The sequence below is a fragment of the Thunnus maccoyii genome, chromosome 17 (assembly GCF_910596095.1).
Source record: "Thunnus maccoyii chromosome 17, fThuMac1.1, whole genome shotgun sequence".
NCBI lineage: Eukaryota > Metazoa > Chordata > Actinopteri > Scombriformes > Scombridae > Thunnus > Thunnus maccoyii.
The window spans coordinates 7229230-7255156 of record NC_056549.1 but is presented as its reverse complement, the minus strand read 5'-3'; the positions used below and the strand labels follow the sequence as shown (position 1 = coordinate 7255156).

General features: G+C 38.7%; 1 protein-coding gene across 1 annotated transcript in view; it reads left to right on the top strand.

Annotated features, from left to right (window-relative positions):
• myo6a (myosin VIa) overlaps window positions 1-25927 on the top strand; it is a 168968-nt gene that overhangs the window by 136144 nt on the left and 6897 nt on the right. The window contains exons 29-33 of the mRNA XM_042391332.1: window positions 1023-1061; window positions 2274-2309; window positions 8896-8999; window positions 14438-14569; window positions 24954-25172. Of these exons, the coding sequence (XP_042247266.1) occupies window positions 1023-1061; window positions 2274-2309; window positions 8896-8999; window positions 14438-14569; window positions 24954-25172 (530 nt within the window). The remainder of the gene's footprint in view (window positions 1-1022; window positions 1062-2273; window positions 2310-8895; window positions 9000-14437; window positions 14570-24953; window positions 25173-25927) is intronic.

Here is a 25927-nt window from a genome sequence, read left to right as displayed (position 1 = left end):
TGGTGGTAAAGTGTTGCTGCTTGTGTTTAGAAAACATTTCACAACTTCTTCTGCTAAATGGGAAAAAAAATGTTTTTTTAGAAATCATGTTTTATATTTAAGGTAGTAAGTAAGGTATCAATTAAATAAATTAGAGCTGCAACAATTAGGTGATTAATTGGGTAGTCTATCGCAATAAACTTATCAGTCTTTTCAATCATTTATCAAACAAATATTCTAAACATTCTTTGATTTCAGATTCTCCAATGTGAGGATGTGTTGATTTTCTTTGTCATATTTGACAGTAAATTGAATATCTTAAGATTTTGGACTGTTAGTCAGAGAAAACAAGCCAACTAAAGACATCATTGTGGGATCTCAGAAATTATGAATCACCATTTTTTTTATATTTCATAAACGATTAATTGAGAAAACTTGGAAATAATTGTTAGATTTACTCCTATAATAAATAATAATTTGAAGAGCTCACAAGCTAAAAAGTTTGTGAAACCACTGAACAGGGTCGCACAGTTTCCAGAAGCAGGTATTTTCAACTTCTATTCTGGATTTGTAAACTGTTTTTTACAAGATTTCACTGAGACCTCCATGAGCTTGACAAGACAAAACTGTTTGAATATCAAACATGAACCTTTAAATTAATTATCACATGATAATGATAAAGTTTAAAACACATCATGGCTGATCCTCTGTAATGAGAACATTTAGGATTTGATCTTAACTTGTTTTGCTTTATAAATGCACCTCACTGTCCAGTGTGTTTCCATCAGTCATGATTAATAATGGATCTTGGACAACTAGAAAGGTCAAATAAGTTAGATTTCCTATTTCTCAGTTTCACTGTTTGATGTTTTGTTTCTGTTTGACTCTTTGCTGTTCACTGAACTTCTTGACGAGTTTTTGCAGGACAGAAACTGATTTTAAGATTCCTCCTGTGCTGCGTTTGCTGGAGACGCCATCATCTCCAAAAGGATCCTTCCTGTGTTTAACCATTTTCTTCTTCTTTGTTTTCTTTCCTCTCCCAGTAACGGCTCCTCAGTTCCATCGTCCCCAGAGAGAGCAGCGTAAGACCCGGCGATTTAACCCTTTAATTTAATCCCCCAACCCCACCTGCCTTTTGACTATTTAAACCGTAACCAACCCCTGCATGCTGTAACAATCTGTCAGCCGAGCACAGACCCCTGATCTCTTAACTTTAAGAAATTCATTCTAACTAACAGTGGCACAAGTTTCATAGAAGGCACTTATTATTTATTTATTTATTTATTTATTTATTATTAATTTTTTGATTTTTTACATAGGACTTTTTTTGTCCAGATTTGACCAAATTAATATGTTTTAATTTTTCACATACTAGAAACGTGATTTAGTGAAACGTGAAACCCATATTATCAAACTTCTGAATGTTGCACTTAAAGAATAATTCGGCCGATTTTCTATTTTTTCTTATTGTCAACAAATCTCGTGTGCAGAGCCAAACCAACAATGAATTGATCCACTATTGTTTGTGTATAAAAGCCTGATATATCTTATTCCTCTGTGCCGAAGACCTCCATTGTTGTCTAAAAACTTTTAAAAACATGTCAGTTACTCCAAAGACTAATAACAGCGATCACGTTTTCAGTATCAGGAGAGTAGTTCTGTGTAAGGCAGACGCCACTGAGAGTGTGCAACCTCTTAACTTTGTACTGACGTTTTCTTGAGAGATTTACTATGTAGTACAGTCAAGGTTGTAATATGTAGCACAACAAGCTAGCAAAGCTGTAAACAGAACTATGTTTACACACATGCTCAGTGGCATTTGCCATGGTACACAGAACTACTCTCCAGAGACTGAAAACATGGTCACTGTTATTAGTCTTTGGAGCCGTTTCTAAACAAACATGTCCAAACTCTTCATAATGAAGGAACGTGTCACCCAGTGCAGCAGTAACTCATTAAAGATTGTTTTTGGACTACAAGACGAATAAGATATATTAGGCTTTGGACACACACAGACAATATTTGTTTGTAGATCAATTAATTGTTTTTGGTTGTTTCATGAGATTCATTGACTATACTGGAAATATAGAATCTCAACAGACTTTTCCTTGAAGTGCAAAATGTGACTTTCAGAAGTTTGATGAATTCGGACTCTGTCCTCTGATCAGAGTTTGGAAGGAGAATCACTTCTTGATGAGTCAGAGGGAAAAGGAATCACCTTTCCCTTTCCTGATTGGTTTGTTATATTGTGCAGAGCTGCTCCATCTTATAATCCTATAATCCTCTGTTTACAGTGCTGCTGGAACCACACAGCTCAAGAGCTTGACCATGTAGGTTACCCCTGAAAACCAACACACCAAACACCTCTAGGACACTGTGTGAAGCTAGATGTAGATTTGCAGGACATGTTGTGTTTAAGGTACAATTAAGGAGGGTGCATAAGTCAAACGCATTCTGCTGTAGGTGCAGAATGATTTCCACCATCTGTTTTTTCTTGGGACCATGAGCACAGAAAGGTTAAACCAGTTCAGAGAAACATTCGGGACTGTTCAAGTACTGTGTAGTCACTGGTGCCGACATTCACGTGGCAGAGCATCGGTTCGTAGGCCTCTGCCCAGCAGCCTCCATCGCACTTCTCCCTGCACTTAGCCTGAAGCGACCCACATACAAAGTCACTTTGAAAGTTGAAATTGATGCTTCACGTCATGAGTCAGCTGTAGTAGTGGCCACATTACACTATTAGGCACTCAGAGGATGCTAGAGTGGTGCATCGTAGCACTTTATGCACCAGGTGGTTACAATCCACAGTCCTCTTCTTCTCTAAAATGTTTTGCTCTCTGTGAAGTTAGTCATTATTAATGTCACTACGGTATTTTCAACTTTTTTAACCTACAAACTGTGGTGTAGTTTTCATGCAGAAAGTCCAGAAGTCAAAGGCAGCTGTGGTGATGAGGCAAGCGGTAAAACATCCTCAAGAATAAAGTTACCTAAGTTCTTGTTAATTAGATATTTTACTACCTGAATGACTGAAAATCTTCTAAGACATGCAGACAGGAGAATCCAAGATGGAAAACATCCTACATTACCAACAATTCACTCAACTGTACAGATTCAGGTGTGTTTAATACTAATAGCAGCTAATGTAGCCTAGAGCTGCCAGCTTCCAGCAGAGAGGAGGAGCAGACCACAGAGGTCTGGTAACCTCACGTCTTTCTAGCTCCACAACCCCAGATTTTTTTTACTTTTAAAACTTGTAGTTTTCGGCCAAGCAGGTAGCTCGGGGTCTGAAAAGTGAAGCCAAAGAGGAAGTGCCTTAAATCTGCATTCTTTCTAATGGCCAGCAGGGGGCAACTCCACTGGTTGCAAAAAGAAGTCCAATTGTATAGAAGTCTATGAGAAAATGTGACTACTTCTCACTTGATTTATTACCTCAGTAAACATTTCCCTAATGAGTTAATGGTCTCAATTGCTAGTATCAAGTCTTCTTCAATACAGGATGATGTTCATTTGGTAAAATATGGTCCCATTCAGAGTAAAATAGATAAAGCAGGGTATGCTTTAGGGGGTGCCTACATTGTGATTGTTTAATGTTGGTTACGTACATTATTTATCATAACCCCAGATTAGAATAAGAGTATAGGCGTATATGTATATAGCTGTCACTATTTCACATTATGTTTTCAGTCCATGAAAGTTAATTCTAACATTTTGGTCGCCTAAAAAAAGTCTTGCTCAGCGTTCGGTCCTCCAAAGAGTCAGCTGTTCAGTTTTTTTCATTAAGTACATTATGTTTTAAGCCTGTTTTTTGCTAACTAAAATTAGCATTAGCATTATCAAGCCCCAACCAATTTCACACAGCTCCTTCTGGACACCTGGAAACACGTTGAGGTAGAAAATCGGTGGAGTTAGTGTTAGCATTAAGAAACAAATGTAATCTTAACCTTAAGTCCTGATGTCTGAAGTAAATCAGAAACGAGGAGGAACATGAACACTTAAACTAGAAACAGAGACAATCTGCACATTCACACAGATGACCTCTCCCTTGTCTTCTTTCACCTCCCTCCTTCAAACCTCATTTCCGTTCCCTGCTTCACTCGCTCCACTTCTATTTAGTGTTTTTGTTATTTTCTTTGCAACCCTACAAGTGATGCTTAGATACTACTAAAATGGTTTTCCTGCATACATTTTGGAGGAAACGTAATGTGATTGCTGTAAAGTAATTTTATTTATATAGCCCAATATCACTTAAAATTACAAATTGAAAATTGCCTCCGGGGTTTACAGTCTGTTCATTAGTGTGAGGATTATGTGCACTGGCAATGTTTTTTCCAGTCTACAAAGTGCAACGTTCTTTTTTCATTCAGGGTTAAGTTTAGGAAAGGTTTTGGTTAAATACTGAAAAAGTCAACACATAGTGTCTCGTGATTCAAGTCACCATCGACCTTTTCAATATTTCACCAAAATCACAACCTGAGTTACCAAAACATAACCATAAAAAATGTTATTCATATTTTGTTATTGTAGGAAAACATTAAATACAGCATCAGTTAACATTTTTCTGATACGCTCTGTGTCAATATTTTGCAAATTTAAAACATTTTCCTCATTTTATTTATGACAAAATCTGGATGCAATTACATTTCTTTCCAAAAATACTTGCTGTTCCAATTTCGTAGTATGAAAATGTAATTTTTAGGCGGCAATGCTCCCTGTCCACTATTTTTCATTTCATTTTTCTTTCTGTCTTCTGTGTACTTCTTCCTCTCCTTATAATTCATCTGCTTTTGTTTCCTTTTTAACACTTCTTCTTACTGTTTGTTCCTTATCATCTCCTTCTCTCAAACCTGTACTCTTCCTCCTTGTTCCTCATGTTTTTATGTATTATGAATATTTTATGTGCAGTTAGTATTTTGTAGATTCACTTGTAGAAAACACCACAACACAATGAACTAACTGTTTTATACTGGGACCATCATGCTTTTTAGGGAAGAAATGGCGAAGGAAATGACTGAACTTCTGGCTAGGTGGGTAGAGATTGTCCGTATAAACTAAACCAATCGCACAATAAATCACTTCAGTTTCCTCAAGATTGATCGATTTGTTTGATGAAAAGACAGAATTTAAGAGACCACGTGATGCAGAAATCTTCTCAGGAGTCCGGTTAATTTGGTTGATTAGTTGATGATCAAAATCTAATCCAAGAATTCTGATTATCAGGGTTGATTCCCTCAGAAAAACCAATAACATCTATAGCTTACTGATTGTTTTCTTGTTTATTTTGAACTTTTTCTATCCGCTCAGTGCAGCAACCGACCAGCAGCCTTGCTGACCCGCTGCATGCTGAAGCGCCTGCTTGTTAAACAGCATTTTCGCTGTTGATTTGTCAGTCCTTCACTCTTCTAGTGCTCCTGTTTCTGCTTCTCCTGGGTCTAAACCCAAAACCAACACCTGGTTTCTCAAGTATGCATCTCTATCCTGTCAACAAGTTTAATCTTTTAAAGCTGAAATCTGTAGATTTATTATTTATATGGAATTCTAAACACAACACAGTTGATCCAACACACACACAGAGAAGAAAACAGAACAGAAGTGAAAGGAGACAAAACACAATATAATAAAAAAGAAAAGAGAAAAATAAAACCAGCGTGAGAGTGAGAAAAATAATAATGATAATAGCTCATTTGCATTTTTTTTTTCTGTTATCAGAAACAAATTCTGAGCTGTACTCACTCTTGCAACACATTTTGGATATGTGCTGACATAAAATCCCTCATTTCAAATTTCGAATCAAATCATTTTCTGTTCCTTTTATTTTTTATTTTTTTGTTAAATGGTGAAAAACTGTAGAACTTTAACAGCATCAGAAAACATTAATAACTCAGATTTTTGTTGGTTCCAATCCTATTTCAAAGACTACAAATTTTGGCTAAAGTGCACCTCAACAGTAGATTTTTCCACCATCCAGTGAGCTCAACAGGTGAAAGTCAACCTGGTGTGACTGTGCACTTTCTCATAAGATTACTGCGGCCAATGGTGATTTCCACGAGCGTTCGTCAGCCTCTTGGCACATGTGTGAATGAGTGATGTCAGTTGAAGTCATGCCAGTTTCTCCTCCCGATTCCTCTGGTCTCTGACTGCGGCTAATTGGCTCAGGCCGCCTCTCACTACGCCACAAACGCACCGCGACAGGAAGTAGGAGCAGAAGGTGACTGCGGCAGCTCTCAGCCGCTTAACTCGCTGCCAAAGCCACCGTGTGCTTCTGGGAACACGGTACAGCCGCCCGGGTCCGAGGCCAGCTCCAGCTAATCATGAGCCATCCAATAGGATTAGAGAAGCAGCAGGGTCCCTCCTCCAACTTCACGGTGTTCTAAAAAGAGCAAATCCCGGTCACGGATTAATCAGGCCTGTCAGCAGCACCACGCAGGAGCGTGCTGGATGCCAACAGCATGGTCCGCAGCTGGAGAGGAGATGTACACATTCCATTGTGAAATAGTCATTTATAATTTAACAGAGTGAGCTGCCACTCCACAACGGCCCCACGCCATCATGGTAGAGGCGCTTTTTGACTTCTTGGCGACTGAAACAGCATGCATTTTAATGATGTCGTTCTCAAACCCTCCGTTTCTACTGTAGCAGTCTCTCTCTCCTGTTTTCCCTCTCTTTCACCTCAACATCTGCTATGAACCTGTAGCTGTAACAAACCAGTGTTACTTTTGTCTGTTGGATAAAATCTGATTCTTCTAATCCTGTTACTTTCATAACCTTAGCTGGTTGGAGTTTACTGTGAAGACTGATGCAGGTAGTTTCTGAACTACAGTTTGACACACAGTATCTGCAGGTTCGGAAAAGTTTTAAGAAGACTTGAGTTTCCTCAGAAAAGACCTTAGAAGGTATTAAAAAGTAATTTCATGCACAAAAGTCTTACAGATATTTTCTCTCCTGCCATCAACTGTAACTCGCAAAACAAATGGAAAGAAAAATGATCCATCTCTAAAGTAACCATCCGTGATAGCGTTACTGAAAACAATTTGTTTTAAGAGAAGAAATTTTTAAATAAGTCAAATGATGACAGAACAAATATTTAGTTGTAACTCATTCCAATAAGAAAGAAAAGAAAATGTTTTATATCAGATTCTCGGCCGTCGGGAGACATCACACACATTTATAAATTAAAAGTGTGGTTGTTTCGACAGTGTGACATTGTGCCGCAGGAAGCTGTTAAATCCTTTTTTTTGTGGTGTTTCAGTCGACACCATCACACAGGCAGCAAACACTGTCACTACTGCAGCTATATATAACTATATATAGTAGCAAGGAAGCTCATCCACTCGCTGTGGACAAGTCAAGATTTTAGCACAAACTGAATTCATGATTTTTTTTTATCGGTTAATCCATCTGTCCAATTTCTGCCACTTATTTGGGTCCAGTTTGCATTAATTTGATTAATTATATCATTAGGAATTTATTGTTATTATTGAAGTACTGAAAATTTTTGATAAAATAATAAATAATTCTAGTCCATACTGTCCCTACTGGTTTTATATCATAGTTTCATACTTTGGTGCTAAAACGGGTATTAAATCACATTGTATGTGGTATCAAAAAAGTCTTAAATTTAACTCGATGAACCTGCAGAAAACCTGTGACAACCCTTAAATCATTTGGCCACATAAAAGTAAAGTATTGCTGTCATCACAGATGTTATTGTCATGGCTGCGATAAATTCTTTCAATTGTTATGTTGTCTTTCACATATAGAGCTGTGATCCAGGTCCGTTTATAAAGGATAATTCTGGTTTATTTAATTTCTACCTTGTTTTTGTGACTTCGACTGTTCTAACAACAACAATTTAGTCACCAAGTTAATCTGGGAAACCTGGGAACATGGTGACATCATTAAAACAAGTTCCAACGGGTCAAGAAAACAAGCGGTCAGACGGGTTGGAAACAACACCCCAGATTTGAGAAGTCAAAGGCGAACAGTGAAATTATTACCTGAACAGTTTGCTGTAAACATTTGTCACTGTTTACAGACCTACTTCCTGCTTCAACTTTGACCTACTCTACTTACTGCACAGTGTAATGACATTACCGACACTTCAGGTGCGCTCACTTTCAGTTTGACCTCCAAATTAAGTGGTTTAGATAATCTGGATAAACTGTTGGTTTATTTCAAACCTCTTTGATCATCTGACCGCTCGTGTTTCTTGACCCGTCCAACTTTTTTTTGAGCTGTGTTCCCAGATCTCCGCAATTAACTTGGTGAGTACAATCTTATCATAACTGACAGAAATGATCGATAAAACTACAAAAATAGCATCCAATGAAATGAACCAGAATGATCCTTCAAGATGGCCTCTGCAAGACGGTTTATTTTCTCATACATCAGTCTTCCTAAAAATATATTTCAGTGTGCACGATAAAACAGCATTTAACAACAATATGTACCATGAATCTTAGCCACAGAAGTATTGTCTGTTTCCAGTTTTCGTTTGGAAAATGTTCAGTGAACCCCATTGTCATATTCCAACTTTTTAGAAAGACTGATGAAAGGAGCCCTCTATGGGGAAAGACAAAAAAATCTAAATTTCTGTTAATGTTAGAGCAAAATTGCAGAAAACTAAGTAAAAGTTGGAAAATCTATGACAGCTGCAGCTGAGAAGAAAATATTAATGCAAAGTATGACTGCAATCAATTCAATGCAATCTGACACTCTCAGTAAACTCCACCCATCTAGTTATTCCTTATAAGTTACTGCATTTACTGTACTTGCAAATCCTCTTTGACCCAAACAAAGCGAACAACCCTCTCCTCTGATCTCCACATACGTGCCCTGCTGTTGGTTTCCCACAGTTCTCTGCTGTGGGTCTTTGTTGCTGACTTCCCTTTATCCTTCTTGTCTTCTTTCCTGTATTAGAGGTCCACAGGTCCAGGCATCCAAAGCCGCTGCTGGCGCCAAGAAGTACGAGCTGAGCAAATGGAAATACGCCGAGCTGCGGGACGCCATCAATACCTCATGCGGTGAGTGTCAGGGTTTAATTTGTCACCACGGCATATGTGTCATGGACTTGTTGACACACAGCAGCACAGTCCTCCTGAACACAGTTGGTGCTGACCAACAGGGTATTGAAAGGGTTCTTTGGTTGTAAAAATTAATGACCACAATTCCATGAAATATGTTGTGAATATTATTGATTATTAGGGGATGGATTCTTTGCTGGATTTCGTGATTTTCCACTATGGCAGCATGGTGGCTAGCACTGTTGACTCACAGCAAGAAGGTCGTGGGTTCAGTTCCCGGCTGGGGCAGGGCCTTTCTGTATGGGGTTTACATGGTTTCCTCCCACCATCAAAAACATGTAGGTTAGGTTAATTCTCCTGTCAGTGCCCCTGACCAAAGGCACTGGCGTAGAGCTGGAGTTGGTCTCCGGGCGCTGCATGATGGCTGCCCACTGCTCCCAGTACTTAGAATGGGTTAAATGCAGAGATTGAATTTCACTGTACAATTGAATTCGTGACAAATAAAGTACCTTTAGTATTCCAACTTTTTTGTAGGCCCACCATTAGACCACAATCTTTGCACAAGAAATATTAAAATCTAATCGACAAATTGTAATCATGTTTAATGAGCACATTCATGATCCCCAGAGGACAAACAGGATTTTAATGAACCCTTGACTTTTACTCAGCTTTGTTTTAAGGTCAAAACTTTCCCTTGATAAACACTTTAGTCCATTGCCAGATTTCCATGAAGTCTCCTCAGTGAATGATCCTCAGGGGATGCATCTAGGTGTTTTTGGTGGCTTTCCTCTAGCACAATCATCAGGCCAAAATTGCTGCTTAAAATATCAGATTCTAATGGGAAAATTGCCATTACAGTTAATGAGCACATTCATACTTCCCAGAGGATGAAAACTTTTTGGACTCTTCATGAATTTTCATCTAGTATCACATTCTGGACAAAACTTTCACTTTGCAAATATGATATCTTGTAATCTAACAGGCAGATTGCTATAAAAGTTGTTGAGTACATTCTTGCTCCCTGGAGGATAAATCGGTTTGATTTAATTGCCCAGTGCTAGTGCCTCAGATCAGGTCAAAACCTGAAAACTTGTTTGGTGACACAGCATGCTGAAAAACGAATGGTCAGATTTCCTCAAAATTTGATGTGGATATTCTTGACCCTCAGAGGATGAATGCTAACGTCTTTAGTGGCTTTTCTCTTGAAGCTTCATCAGGCCAAAATTTACACTTATATGTAAGAAGTATCAAAATCTAACAGAAAAACTGTCATTAATCATACTGAGCATACTCATGCTCCCCAGAGGATGAACTTGTCTTGTGGCACCAACCTCAGGTGAAAATAAAAATGCCAACTTCAGTATCAGATATCTCATAATCAAAAACAGATCGGATATAAAACATATTGATCACATTCATGCTCCCTGGAGGATAAACAGGTTTGATTTTAATGACATCATTTACTTTCCTTTAGCAAACTGAACATTTTTATCCCCGCTGTGGGTTAGACTCTAGGAAAAGCTCAATCATCAAGAGGTTGTTTGTTCTGTATGATGTGTTGACTCCTCTCATTTCCAGCAAATGGACAGATTTGACAGAAATGTTTGCCACAGCTCACTTTCCAAATCACTTTTTTTTTCTTTTTTTTTTTTTTTTAACGCTGCCTCATTTTCTGACCACTTCTGTCATGTGGGAGTGAATTGCTGGTCGGGCAGAACAGAGTACAACTCTTTTGACAAAACCCATCATGATGATACCACAGTTTTATCCTGTATATTGCTTTATTAAACAAAGTATGACAGCACAGGGATAGTATCATCGAAGACACAGTGTGGCAGAGAGCCACAAACTACTTAACCTTTACACTGACATTTAAAAAAAGCTGACAATCTTATCCAGGGCAGTTTAAACGTGGTGCACGTAACATTTTAGTGTTACTGAATCTTTTTGAAATATCAGGATTGTTATGAAAAAAGATGAGACCATAGCTGAGACAATCTGTGACCTCTTATTGAATTCTACGCTGCATATATTACATTATGAGTCACCAAGTCACATTTGGATCAGTGTCTGTAGAGTTTGTGGTGACGTCAGATGGGTAACCATGGTGTTATGCTGGAGAAACACCCTCACTAGCAAAAATACCACTGGTGTGAGATATATTCAATGAATCATCATCACCAACTTTATCCTACTTTGTACAGTAATTGTTCCAAAGTTGCTCAGTCAATTTGGAAAATGTATATTAATGTTTAAAAATGAAATGTTTGAAAACACATTTGTAGAATAAGGCTTTGGCCTACAGATAAACAATATGAAGTTCAAAGGTCACAGTCACAGTGTGTTGAGAAGCAGCAAATATGAATTTATCTTGGAGAGCAGTCATGAGTATACAGCAAATATATGGCACAAGCTGTAAAATTTAAAGAATATGGCTGGTAATTTTCTATATTTGTCAACAAATCCAAAAACTATTAAAAACACACTAATTAGCCACACTGCCCTGGGTGACATGTTCCCTCATGAGTTTGGTCATGTTAGTTTATTAAGAAACGGCTCCAAAGATTCTCCGTAGAGTAGTTCTGTTTAAGGCAGATGCCACTGAGCACATGCAGGAATGCGGTTCTGTTTACAGCTTCGCTAGCTTGTTGTGCTACATATCACGACCTCTTGACTTTGGACTGAAGTTCTTTGACAAATTTACAATGTATTAGGAAGTCAGGAGATTATGTTATGTACAGTAGCACAGCAAGCCAGTGAAGCTGTAAACTGAACCACATGATCTAAGCCAAAGCCAAGCAAGCAAGTTTTAAAATGTTATTAGCGAGCATCAGGTGTGCTGATAGCCAGATGTTTAGTACCTTTGGACAGAGCCAGGCTAGCTTCGACCCTTTGCAGTCTTTATGCTAAGCTAAGCTAAGCTAAGCTAGGCTAATAGACTGCTAGCCATTGCTTCATTTTTAGTTTAAAAACATGAGAGTGATCTTCTCACTTAGCTCTCAGCAAGTAATCAAATATGTTGAACTCTTGCTTTAAGACACATTTTGAATAGTTTTACTTGTACTAAAGTATTTTAATAGTGTGATATTACTAAAAAAATGATCTTAATACTTTTTCTACCACTGGTAACAACAGCAGAATACCAAATCACTTGTAAGCTCAACAACATTACAACATAAAGATGTCTGAGATCAGAAGTGTAGCCGCTTTACAGCAGATTTACAAATATTCCTGCCGCGATGGACTAATTACAATTCAGTAATAGAGGAAAGTTAAAGATAAAGAAAAGAGCCAAGGGGAGAATATCCACCACTTTCCTCTGTTTTTCTTCCTATAATATTGAGTTTAACCTGAGAGCTCACCTGTCCTTATCCATGCAGCAGGAAACATGGAGGACGCGAGGCGCTCAGCAAGGGTCGTCACCCAAGAGCCACAGAGAAATTAATGGATGGAGAGTCTGAGCCTGCAGGGTGGCTGCACATTAACACACAGAAATCACTCGGTTAGCCGTTAACAGGCCGTTCACCTCACCCCCCGAGACAGAGAGGGAGATCGAATACTGATGTGATCACGTCCGCCGCTCGCTCAGGATGATCTGCAGCGGCGGAATAAACAGCGAACAAAACAATGACAAGGGCTTGTTGACACCTGCCATGTTCAAGTTTATTCTGCGGTGATTTCAGCTCGGCAGAATAAATGGAAGTTTTTTTTTTTCTCGCCATTTGTCTGCCTCTAAAGCTCAGTTGACATTACCTCAGCACTTAGTGTGCATTAAGCCTCTCAATGCACACTGTTAGCCCTGTGCTCTGGATGATAAATTGAATGCGTGTTGTTTCTTTATCCCTTTTTTTTTTTCCTTAAGTAATTTATCTGAAACATTCTGATGAAATATGTTAACGTTATGCTGGGGGCGATGTAAAGCACCTTCTGTCTGTGTGTCTGTGTGTCTGTGTGTGTGTGTGTGTGTGTGTGTGTGTGCGCACTGTATTGATTCATGTTAAGATTTTAATGAATGCTGACAGTTTGGAGGATGAATTAACACAAGAGGATACATCTGTCGATAATAATTGTGTGAGGTTGAACAGTTTATCACTGTGGTTTCACTGTTAACAAACATATACCGTGTGGCCAAAAGTATGCGGACACCTGTGTCCATATACTGCATACAATGATATTTTAGACCAGTGGTTCCCAAAGGACAGGTACATTTTTACATGTAGTTAAACCACATCAAAAAAAAGTGAGGCAGCATTTATGTTAACTGCATTTTCAGATTGGATATTCAAATTAATCAAAATGGAAGAAATAAGTGTTAAATTAGGCATCATTATATGAAAAACAATGCAGAGACGGATACCAAGTAGTCATCAGTCTTCTGTGTATGTGTTGCGTTGTGTAATTTACATTCTCCGCACTGACTGGGCAGTTGTTTTGAACCAAATGAACCAACAACGTCTGCAATTTGTTTCCACACATCGTCATTCTTTTAACAGTCCAGTCAAGTCGTCAAATACACGTCATAGAGAAAGTGGGAGACCACAACAATCAGCAATCAGGCTGGCAATGATAGCTTGCAGTCGCCGGTCGTCATGGTAACGCAGGCCCTTTTCCAGCATGCGAGTTCCAGTTTGTACAGCAGTCAAAAATAGTGTCTGTCAGAGCAAGTGATGGGAAGATTTGTCACTGTAAATAGAGCAGGAAGAAATGCTGACACATCTCAGCTCTCAGCACAGTCCGAGAGACCGGAAGCAAATTTAAAATTAGACTGTACAGTGAAAGATATTTGGCTGACAGCTTTTCATGGTTAGGGGAAGCTGGCTGTTCCACACTGGCTGTCTCTCCTGTGGTGAAAAACTGACAAATATGACGACCCTGAGATATTTCAGGAAATAACAGACCTTTTTGGCCAGAAAAGATACTGAATATTAAAACTAATACTAAGAGAGGTAAATGAAGAACAGAAACAGAGCATGATGTCCTGTATGTGTGTTTTTTTTGTAGTTGACAACCTAAAATGAACAACAATTTTATTTTTTTGAACAGAGCGAAAGAAATGCGATCAATAAGCATGTTTAAAAAGCTCTAAAAACCACCTGCACAGCACCAAACAGCAAACAGACACAGTTATCTGTAGACTAGCTGGTGAACATAGTGGAGCATTTAGCAGCTAAAGAGCCAGATATTTCCCTCAGGAGTTGGTAGGGAGCAAAAGCAGAGTGACTATTGGACTTACATTCACCAGGTGGACAGAAATATGACTCCAAATGAATGGCAATTGTAAACAGATGCTGTACATTTTCTAGTATTGTGTCTGTAAATATTCTGGGTTCTCAAAGATTTTCTGTTTTCTGTCCAGTTAAAATTCTGACATTTTATTGCATTACAGTGTTGTTACTTGTTTTTTTTTTTTACTAATTTTCCAAATCTGTCACCTCCAGACATCGAGCTGCTGGCCGCCTGCAGGGAGGAGTTCCACCGCCGGCTCAAAGTTTACCACGCCTGGAAGTCAAAGAACAAGAAGAGAAACACAGAGACAGAGCAGCGAGCACCCAAATCTGTCATCGACTACGGTACGTTACAACACATCGCAGACTTATTAACATTTAAGTCATTGTCTGTGTTTTTTCTTTTCTTTTGCTGAGCACCCACAGTGTTTGTTAGCTTATTTTTGTTATATTTTATCTAATGTTTGTCTGGTTTTCCAACAGTGAGATTCTCTTTATGCTTCATTCAAATACTTAAGAGCACAAACACAGTTCTCTGCTGCTGTACTTGAACAGTTTCAGATGTGACTCAAGACACACAATGAGTTTCTAAATCAACAGTTCAAGTTGGAAATTTGACTGAATGACCTTACAAGCAGAGTGATGTTCACTCATTTCATTCTTTGCCTTTCATGTCCACAATCATGCATGAAAATCTTTTTATAAACATGTACGTCATGTCACACACATTGATATGTTTGTTTATCTATAAAAGCCGGGCAGACACTGTGTGTTTTTTATTAATTGTCGTTTTAACTCACACTACATATTTTAATCCGACTCAGACCGTACGTTCAGTCGACCGGTCATTATGTGATGTTCACACTGAACACGTTCTTCTTCTTCTTCCCATGGATTTGCAGCAGAGTAGATGTCTTGCAGCATATTACTGCCTCTCACAGGTGGACCGTATGTGTTTGTCCATTAAAAGTTCCAATAAAGTTCTTATCAAACAAGACAACAGAATCCTTGAAGTGGTCGTCAACAAAGAGAAAGACAGCTTCACTTTTAGCCATTTTACCTTTTACAGAAACCTCCAGAGAGCTGGATTAACCTGGTCTCCATAGAATCTGTCCACATATCATATGCTCTCATTTGTGACTGTTTACTACTGTACTCACACAAGTGCATTAAGGCAACTTCAATGCTGAATTGTGTGAAATTGGACTGTGGAACTGTGAGACAGCCGATCCAACTGATCGTCCTAGAGCTAGATCGTCGATCGTTTAAGTAATTAATCAGGTGTCATGACTTCAAACTTCAGGTCAAACAACAACAAATCAAAATCAGTCAGTGGCGACCAATTCAGGGTTAAAATGGAGCTAAATCTGTACAGTGTCTGCCCAGCTTTACACACTTGATTTGGCCTGTTTTACTGACTGAAATATATCTTCATACCCGGACAGAACATATTAATATCTGACAACATGTAGGAACCGACATATCTGAGACACACCTGAATTTTTCCCTCAAAAAATGACCCGACTTCATGAAGATGAACTCCTCAGGCGCTCGGGGTCACTGACAGTTTGTCGTTCCGTCAGTCTCGACCTGTCCTTGTCGTTCTGAGTCTAGACGATGTTCAAACATGAGGAACAAATGGACTCTCTCTCCGCCACCGTGGCCTCATCTCTTTGTGCCACACGTTGAGTTGTCATGGCGACAAAGAGCTCTTGTTCGGTGCCGGCTGTCGTGTTTCTCTGCTCAGACTACTGATTGAACCGCGAGCCACACACCCACTTCCATCCTTCATCCTCTCTCGTCAGTGAGAGACGTGCTGCTGCTGAGCCTCTTTGAGGACACATGACACACGCAGCACTTTAATTGTTTTGTTTTTTTTAATGGCAGTAAAGCGGCAGGTAACGTGTTAATGCGAATCTGTCCTGGGACCTTTGACAGTGTCATCAACCCTCCTCTCTCTCTTCCAATCATGCTTTATTTATAACTTAGATTAAAATGCTAAAATTTTAAAATCTTTTTAAAATCTCATCAGCCGGGATGCAGAAATGTTAGGGTCTTTTTAGGTTCAGGTTTATGAACAACACTCAGACTTTGTCAGGGAAAGAATGATAAAGTTTTGGACATATTTCAATCGTTATCCTTGATGTTTTCACAGTTTACCTAAGCACCAAACATAGATGACTGAATCAGAAGAACAAACAATCGATAAAATGTTTTTGGGATGTGAAGGAGGCGACTTGTTCCTTCCGTGACCCCAAAATACAGACAATAATCTCAGACTTGAATCTATAAAGATTTAAATTTGCTGCACTGGCTCTGGTGTTAAGACTATAAACTTCACTCACCTTCTTGAAATAGTTTTAAAAGTAGCTTAGAGCCCTTCAGTGTAATATCACTGTCACTCAATAGCATATAGTCACCTCCACAGAGAAGGTTATGTTTTTAGTCCTGTCTGTCTGTTAGCAGAATATCTCTAAACTACACACTTTGATTAAATCCAGTTATTAGAGATATTATGCCAACGGCCAAAATAAACAAAAGGTGAAATCATGTAGCCATCTAAGTACTTTACATTTGAGCTTTTATTTCCTGAACCTTATGATGCTAAATTCAGTTTTTCCTGAATTCTTTGGTTCAAAATAACTCAGCGAAGGCTGCATGCATTCCCACATGGATTTTTGCCACTTTGAAATTTTTTAACACTCATTTGTTTTATGATTTTTTTATGTTTTTTTCTTCTAATTAGTTAATTTATTTTAGTTGTGGCCTAAAAGAACAAAAACTGCCATAATTCATGCATCAGGCTGCAGAAGCCACACTTAGATTAGTGTGTCAACATCAACACTGAGTGTTTCTATAATATTTTATTCATGGCTGTCATCAACCAATTGCAAAAGTGTATTTTGATGCATATCCACGTGCAGATTACAAGACTGATTTCAACCGAGACATTCCTACATGGTGTCAGACATCGTTTGCAGGCTCATTTTGTCTTTTTTTTTTTTCTTTTTTATAATCCACAGCTGAGAGAATCAGCAAAGATTGGAGGGAGAAAGGTCAGGGGCATGATATGTAACAAAGGTCCCGGCCTGGATTTTAAACCAGGACCTATAAGATATGTGCGATAATATAATTATATATCTTCACCATGGAGGAAATGATATCCCGAGGAGTTCAGAGTCTGCTGGAAAACATGCGTAAACCCAGGTTTTAAGAAACGATACAGGCCTTATTGAAATAAACCTCATGAACCCAAACAAACAAAATGCAGCAGCGCTCCTAAGATCTATTTACATATTTATAGGTTTTAAACCTCTTAAAGGATAAAGCTCATGTTGATTTTATTTTTTTATGTTAGAAAAAACTCACTGAACTACTCATGAATTTCTTAAAACAGCTGGTCACTGTAGTTTTTAGTAATCAAACAGGAGGAAACAGAGCATTTGTTGGGGACTATTTTCAGTTTTTGAACAAGAAAAGAGCTCAGAGGCGCAGAGGAATAAGATATATCAGGCTTTGGATACACACACAATACTTGTATTTATCCTTTTAAAGGCTTAACTGACCATTTTAAGAAATTGCTGCATTTTTCCGTTACACATTGTTTCACGCCTGGAAGCTGCACATTAAATCCTTTATAAATATTCCTTTTAAATATAATTGCAAAATATATTTTAAAGGATAAATTCAAGTATGACTATTTTTGAAACGAACATGGTACTTTTCATTCTGTCATCTCACATCTTCACATCTGAACACATCTCACTAATACTCTTAAACTGAAGGATATTAATGATGGTGATTGGTATTATCAGGACTGGTAAAGCTGAGTTATCATCATGTGTATCGACAGTACTTCTATTTCCCTTCTCTAGTCTTGTCTGATTCATTGTTGTCATGTCTGTCAAAAAAAAAAAAAAAAAAAAAAGCACCTCACTGTTTCTGCTGTGTTGCATCACTTCCTGCAGTACACATCCGTGTAACCTGGCATGTTTACTTTCAGATCATGCGCCTCCTGTGAAAAAAGCATGTAAGTGGTCCTCCAGTGTGTAACGCTACTAACCGCAGAGCTACAACCCCCCCCCCCCCCTTATTAACCCCTTCAACACGGCAGAGGTCCGCTCTTAACTGGGCTCGCTGTCAGACTTTGGGTTTGTGTTTTGTGCTGCTCTGTTTTGATGGAAAAGCTCCTTTTTTCTGGGCGCAACCTGCAAAAAAGGGGGGAAGGTTGATGATGGGTTTCCATGGCAACCGCTGCCTCTATTAAGATGTGTGTGGAGAGAGATTATTTGAACAATTTTGAGTCACGAAGCCGCCATTCTGTCTTTATGACCGGTGCGCACTGGTTCCAGCTCTCGCCCATTTGTGAAGACGCCTCCCAGACAGCTATAACAGTTTGATAAAGAGCCGAGGTAATTCCTCCGAGCTCTCGAGGCTGCTGTTATTGATACTCCCACACGGAGGAATTCTCAAGGAAAGAAGGAGAGAAAAAAGAAATAAATACAGAGAAGGGCAGAAGGCTTTTAAGGGCAGTTTGCCAGGGTTGTGTTTGGCATCAGATGATAGCATCATGTTTACAGGAGCGTGACTGGAGGAAAATGCCGCCGCCGCACCCGTTGATGGTAAGAGAAATGTTGTAAAAGTGTCGTCGTTCAAGCAGCGAGCCAGACGCTTCACTCCATTCACTCCTGACTTAATGAAGATTTTAGATACGTTATGACACATGCAGCTATATGAGGCATCCAGTACAACCATTAGACTACCAGTCTGTCTTTAAACCTGCTGCTGTTACAGACTTAATAAACTCTTATTGGACGTGGTTTTAATATGAAGGCTGATTCTCATCATTGCAGACTTAATCTGGTGATTTAATGTTAAAATAAGAGTATTTTCATGCCAAAAATACAACACCAGTCAAAAGTTTGGTGTTAAAGTGTGTCCAAACTTTCGACTGGTAATTATAATGCCTTTATAAAAGTGTCTTTAAGATCATTTACACCATCTAAACCATCTTGAGACATAAGAACTTTCCACTGAAACCCACACTAAGGAAATTTGTTAAAATGATCACTCCTAGCAGTATCTAGAAATTAAAATATACATTATTTCAGTCTGATTTGCTGAAGTGTTGAGATTCTTCCCTGTTGCCACCCAACTACAATAGAGGTTTTCATATAGAAGCGTCATTTTTGATGCTTAAATCTGTATTTTTAAAACTCAACAGCAATATTTAGGCTGGGTCACACCAGAAAGTGGCAAAATTCATCCCTGTATAACAGGCCAGCGCCCCTTATCCATTATCCCCCCATCAATTAAAAAAGGCTAATTGTCTCCCCCTGAATATTAATGTTAATTATTATTCTGTGTTATATCATTCAAAAGAAAATTTGATGTTATTTGACTAAAAATTATGCATTTTCACACAGTGTTGGACTATTATCAGTACAATATTTATTTTTAAAAAACACACTGTGTGCCATTAAAAAATAATAATCACAAAACATCGGTAAAACAGGCTCATAATGAATAGATTTAAACTGCATCCTCCCATATTCAGGTTGTAGCCACCAGCCAGCTGTAGGGACAGGTATGGTTCAAAGTTTATCTTTATCTTATCCATAAACAATTTATTTCTCCCGTTTTTCACATATGACAGAGATACAATAGACTGCATTAATGCCATCTCAGCACGTTTTATTTCTTTGTTGGAATAAAAAGCATACGTCAGACTTTATGATTCAAGGGACAAATATTTATACTGTCTATTAATATTTGACTTTTCCCCCGGATTATTCGTTCCAAAGTCCAGAGCGGCTGTTCTGTGATCAGATTTCCTTAAAGAACACCTCAGATTAAAGATGAATAGAGAGAGTTGAGACTGTTTGTGAATCAACAGATTTTAAAAAACCTCCTGCTGTCAGTTACTGGTTTGTTCTTCTTCTGGTTGGTTGCTGATTAATTTCACCGTCACTCATCAGCTCGATTCAGATTATTTTCAGCATCTAAAGGTAAGGTAACCCAACGGTTTTCATCGTGTGTGTCTGCGGTTGTTAAAATGATCTGATAACAGTAGAACAATGAACAGTAGAGATGGTCGTTATGATGATGAGTTATGTTGCTTTGTCGACTGCATTGGTGGAATGAACGAAACGCCAGAAGAAAGAAATAAGAGTATTTATCAATACTCTTATCGGCTCTTTTTCATTACTGAATAATTGGGCGTTTATGAATTATTTAAAAAAAAAAAATCAGTACAGGATTAGAATAGATTTATATTTTAAATATGACAAAATATTTTTTCTTACAGCAGCAGCAGTAATGTTTCCACCAGCAAAGTCACTGTATCAATTCAATAATATCTCACTTGAAGGAAAGAAAAAATGTCATTATAATAAATAATATTCCAGAAATTAAAATACTGAGGGAAGTTTAAAAAGAATGAGAACACAGACATCAGTCAGTGTCTTCATCCTGTCTTCCTCCTCCTCCTCCCTTTGCTGCTGGTTTAGAAGAGGGGCTGTTTCAGCCAGTAGCTCTAAGTTTACAGGAATTTGCCAAATTTTAATACACTTTAAGATACAAACTAAGCTAAACACTGACAAATAGAGCAGAGGAGAGGACAGAGAAGCTAGCATGACTCAGCATAGTTTCCCCATGTGTCTACACAGGAGGCGTTCAGGTACAGTTTGTTCAGAAGATGTATTCGTACCATCGACTCGTCTTAAAACTGTCTGCAAACCACTGATCTTTTGTGGAACAGTTTTTACTTCGACAGAGGAGTTTAAATAAATGTGGATGGTGCAACAGAGCTAATAAGGTACTTTAGCTTCCTCCGTTTTTGACTCGTCATCGCTGTCATTGATCAGCAGCACAAATTTGCATGTCACACTTCAATGTCGAACTTAATGAGAAAGTTTTGAACTGATTTATTTTGTCCCTGCTAGCAAATTTTTACATTTGTGTTGAATAATCTATTCTGACGTTCTTAAATGCTGGTGCGACCGCACCTTTGCTCTTGAGTTTCTTCTGAGAAGCATTACAACAGCACTTTAAAGTGTTTTCAGCGTTACAGCAGAAATTACATTGACCTTTATTTGTATTTTGGTGGCAGCAGAAATCTCTGTATTTAGACCATTGACTGTATATAAATATGGACGTAATGACAGCTCCCCAAAAATGAAGCCAAAACATCTTGATCGCCCCCTGGTGGCTGGTTGCAGTATAGGTCAAAAGTCCCACCCCCTCTTTTTTTAGTGGATGAGACATGGGCCAAACTAAAAAATCATGCACATGAGTACACATCAAATACATTTTTCCTAAAGATGGTTTATCATTTTAGGTAGTTCTTATCACACTAATGCTTGCTCAAGTGCTCTTTTTTTATAAGTTTGTTTTTTATTAGTTATTTGACGATATAAAAAGGGGGTGTGATGTCATGATCGACAGCTGTGACAGCCAATCTCAAACCTCCATCAGACGGCGGGATGACCGGCTTCAAATGACGTCACACGAGCAAGATGGCAGCCCCCCAGAAAGGAGATATTTTGGCTTAACTTTTGCATAGCGGTAGGAGGTGGAGACACGTCGTCCATATTTATATACAGTCAATGATTTAGACAATTAAAACAAAACTACCACCAGTCAAAAGTGGTGTTTCTTTTTGCTATTTGGTTGAACTGACCCCTTAAAATCACAGATACGTGTGGGCATTTAGAGGAAGAATTCATCTGAAAACACATAAATAAATCGACGGTGCACAAATAACATTTTATTCCAGGTTTTACAAACTTTGCTCATTCATCAGGTGAAAACTTCTATTAATTAGGAACAGACAACATTAACTGGCAGACATACCATATCTATCGTCAAACAGGCTTGTATCAGCACTAACTCTAAATATCATGATGTTACAGTTTGTTGACAGCAGAGATCTTTTTTTTTAGATATTTCTGCTGACAACAATACACAAACTTCAACTAAAATCCTGTATTTCAGACCGGAGTGTTAGACAGGAATGTGTGTTTTTTTCCCCCCTCGGTGTTTCTTCCTCATGTGACAGCCGCTGTTTGAACGGCGTCGGTGTTCGGTAGCTGATCTTAAGCTGCATGAACAGGTCACAGATTCACATGTTTTTGTCAGCCTTGAAACCTGAACGCAGCTTTCAACCCCTTCATTGAGTCACCTACCTAAGGCACTTTATAGAGGAAAGCCGGGAAGTACAACAAACCGTAATCAACAAGCTGAGTGTATCCAGCAGGGAGTTAAGTTCAAGTACCTCTCCAAAGAATTTTTCTCCATTTCTTCTGCTTTTTCTGAACAAAAAGGGCTGATTTTTTTCTATTTTGCCAGTGAAGTTTTGGGATTTTTTTTTCTTCTTTCTAAAAGTTGTTGCTATGCAGACGGAGGTGAATTCGATGACATGTTGGTGTAGTTTTTCCGGAAGGTGGTGTGAGGGCGCCATGTTGTTGGTGATGGTGGAACGATGTGTTGCTCTGAAACAGATGTGTTGTTTTTTTTTTTCAGGTTTTGCAGACACTGCAAAAACTCATTTTAACAAGGTGTTTAAATCTTGGAAAGTTTTTTTTTTTTTTTTAAACATGAAAGAAATTGCTCTACTTTTGAAACGTGGTGTAAAATCTTGAGATTTAGTGAGTTTAAATCGAGGAAAATTCTTTTAACAAGCTGAACTGCACTGGAAAGATTTATGTCCTTCACGTGTCCTGATTTTAAAGCTGAATACAAGATGAAATGACTTATTAAAATGAACGTTTTTGCAGTGAGCTGATTCAACAAGCTGCGGCCCCAGTCCCTTTTATCACGTAGCAAAGCTTCCTCAATCTCTGTAGATCCCTATTTCACGCTCCACTTTGTAGAATGATGAAAATTACACGTTTTATGTTTCACACGAGTATGCAAAACCCCCTTCATAAACACCTGCCATGCTTCATGTCTCGCTGATTTCCTCCCTCTGTCATCAGCACTGCTGTGATCTCTGCTGACCCTCCTCCAGCTCTAACAGCAGGATTCACTGACCGCAGTTAAACACGGAGACCGAGCGAAGGGCTCATTAATTCAAACCTGATCTTGAGTACAGCAGAGCGGTGCGTTATGTTTACATGCAGTGAGTTCGCTGGGGTTCGTGGGAAGAAATGTACCCACTGAAAAAAGTAAATCACAGTCCTTTAAATCCACTGATATTTCAACCTGGTTGTGCTGATTTGGATTCTCCGTTCCATGTTTATGTTTTTTTATTTCTCATTTTCCATGAGACTTATTCCAGTGCTCTCACCTGTGTATCAACAATTGTAGAAATTCACATTAAAAGCTTTGTTAAACTAATTAGTGGTCCAGCTGTACCGTACTGCAGTTATTCCAGTGCTTGTAGGTCACAGTTACATCTGTTTTACATGTAAACTGTTTGCAGCAGATGTGGATTATCACAAGTAACTAGGAAATAGTTTCTGCAAAGACAAGATGCTGTTGATATTGGAGTGGCAGCAGGAGTGTCTTTATGAGTGTCTCATAAAGTCCGCAAACACTAGACAGCACTAGGGTTAATGTTGCATTCACTGCATGCCAGCAGAATGGGAACAAGCGGAAAACATCCCATTGTTATAACTTGGGAGCTTTTTTCCAAGATGGTTACCCCCCGCCCCCCAATTTCAGCACTGGAGTCACACCAAATAAATTGAAATGTAGCCCAAATCATATATTGTAATGTAAATAGACATGCTTTATAAGACTGTGCAGTTAATCAAAATTCACTCGCTACAACTCCAGCAACTTAAAAGAACACAAGCAAATGAGGAGAATATATATTCACCGATTTGAAATGCACTGCGAACGCACAAACACTGCAAGAAAAACAAACAAACTGATGAACACAGTTGCAATCAGAAACTAAACAGTTTTCATCCTCGTTCTCATTTTCGAGCATGATTGAAGACTGGTCGAGGTGTTCATCAGTTTGTTTTATGATCCAGAAACTTCTGTTGTGTTGTTGTAGACTTGCAGTGTTTTTGTATTTGCAGTTATTTTATGTCGATTACATTAAAATCACTAAATGTGTTACATAATTTGTATTTTATTCCTTTGTAGCATTTATTTTCTAATTGCTGCTAAAATTCTTCATTTGCATGTATTTTGTCTGTTTACATGGGTTCTCTTAAGTTGCAGTGTGTTGAGCTCTCAGGGCCGCAGTATACAGAGTAGCTTTTAATCTGCTAGAACTAGTATGTATTGCTAATTGCTGGATTTGTTTGATACTGTAGGTTGCAGTGAGTTGCATAGCAAGTTTGTCACATTGATGTTGGCATTTCTTTTTCATTGAGAATCCACCAAACATAACTTTTGAGCATCCAGCCTTAAATATCCTCTTGAAGTTCTGACTCAAAGGGCCACTTCAAAGCAATTTTTTGAGGTGAAAACTAGAGTTTTCGACTATCTTACATCACTGAAACACAGCATACCACATGTAGGCTTTTATTTTTTTTCTGAAAATAGTTTTGCAATAGTAAATTTCTCTATGAGGGGAAATTCTCTTTAGTCTTGCCTCCCGTAAGGTTCATACACAGGTTGGAAAACAGGAGTAAGAATGTTAAAAAGCAAATATTTACCATCATTCCCATTAACTGGTCCCCAGGCTGCATGTAAACATGGTCCCTGACTCCTGATTGGTTGTTATCAGCTTGGGAAGCCACCTAACTTTTTTTTTCTGATCCAAAAACAGCCCAGCAGAACCCAGCCCCACCCTTACCAGCCAAGCAGTACGAGGTGGCCATGAACCGGCAGCAGCGTTACTTCCGCATCCCGTTCATCCGGCCGGGTGACCAGTACAAAGACCCTCAGGGCAAGAAGAAGGGCTGGTGGTACGCTCACTTCGATGGGCCCTGGATCGCCAGGCAGATGGAGCTGCATCCCGATAAACACCCCATCGTGCTGGTGGCAGGTCAGTACAACATGGAGATGTGATGGAAGTATGAAAGGAGAGGGGGAAGGAGGTTGAGAAGGAGGAGGAGGAGGAGGAGGAAAGATCGAGGGAGGGGATTAGAAATTAGATAAGAGGGGGATTGAAGGATTAATTAACAAATGGATGGAAGTATTAAGGCATGAAGATTGAGGATAAGGGAGGGAGCACTGAAAAGAGAAGATCAATGTGTAAAGTTGTTTTTGTGCCTTAAACTGCACGAATTGTAGAAAAGTAACGGATAAAAAACATTTTCATTATCACAAGAAGGAAACCTCTCAGTCAGTTCAGAGTGCAGAATTAGCTGTTAGCTCCAGAGATCCGATCAGAGTCCTGGATTTTATGAAGCAGACGGGACGATTTTACACTGAAACTGCAGGAAGAAACGCTTGTTTTCAGGTCAGCTCAATCTGTTGCTGTGTGTTTAAGGCAGTTTAATAAAAAGTGACGTTTGTTAGATGTTGTGATCAATACTTAAGCGATCAGTTTGTCAGACTCTGTGATCAATACTTTAGCGATCAGTTTGTCAGACTCTGTGATCAATATTTTAACGATCAGTTGTCTGATTGTGTTATCAATGCTTTGGTGATCCGTTTGATGTGTTTTCAGTGTGCGTCACGTTGAATAATAGAACAGGTGATCAGAGTCTCTTGTCACGATCCTGTGTGGCTGATCAATAACACTGTTTAAATCCTGTATTGACATATTTTCTTATGAGTGAAGCTTTATCTGTATAC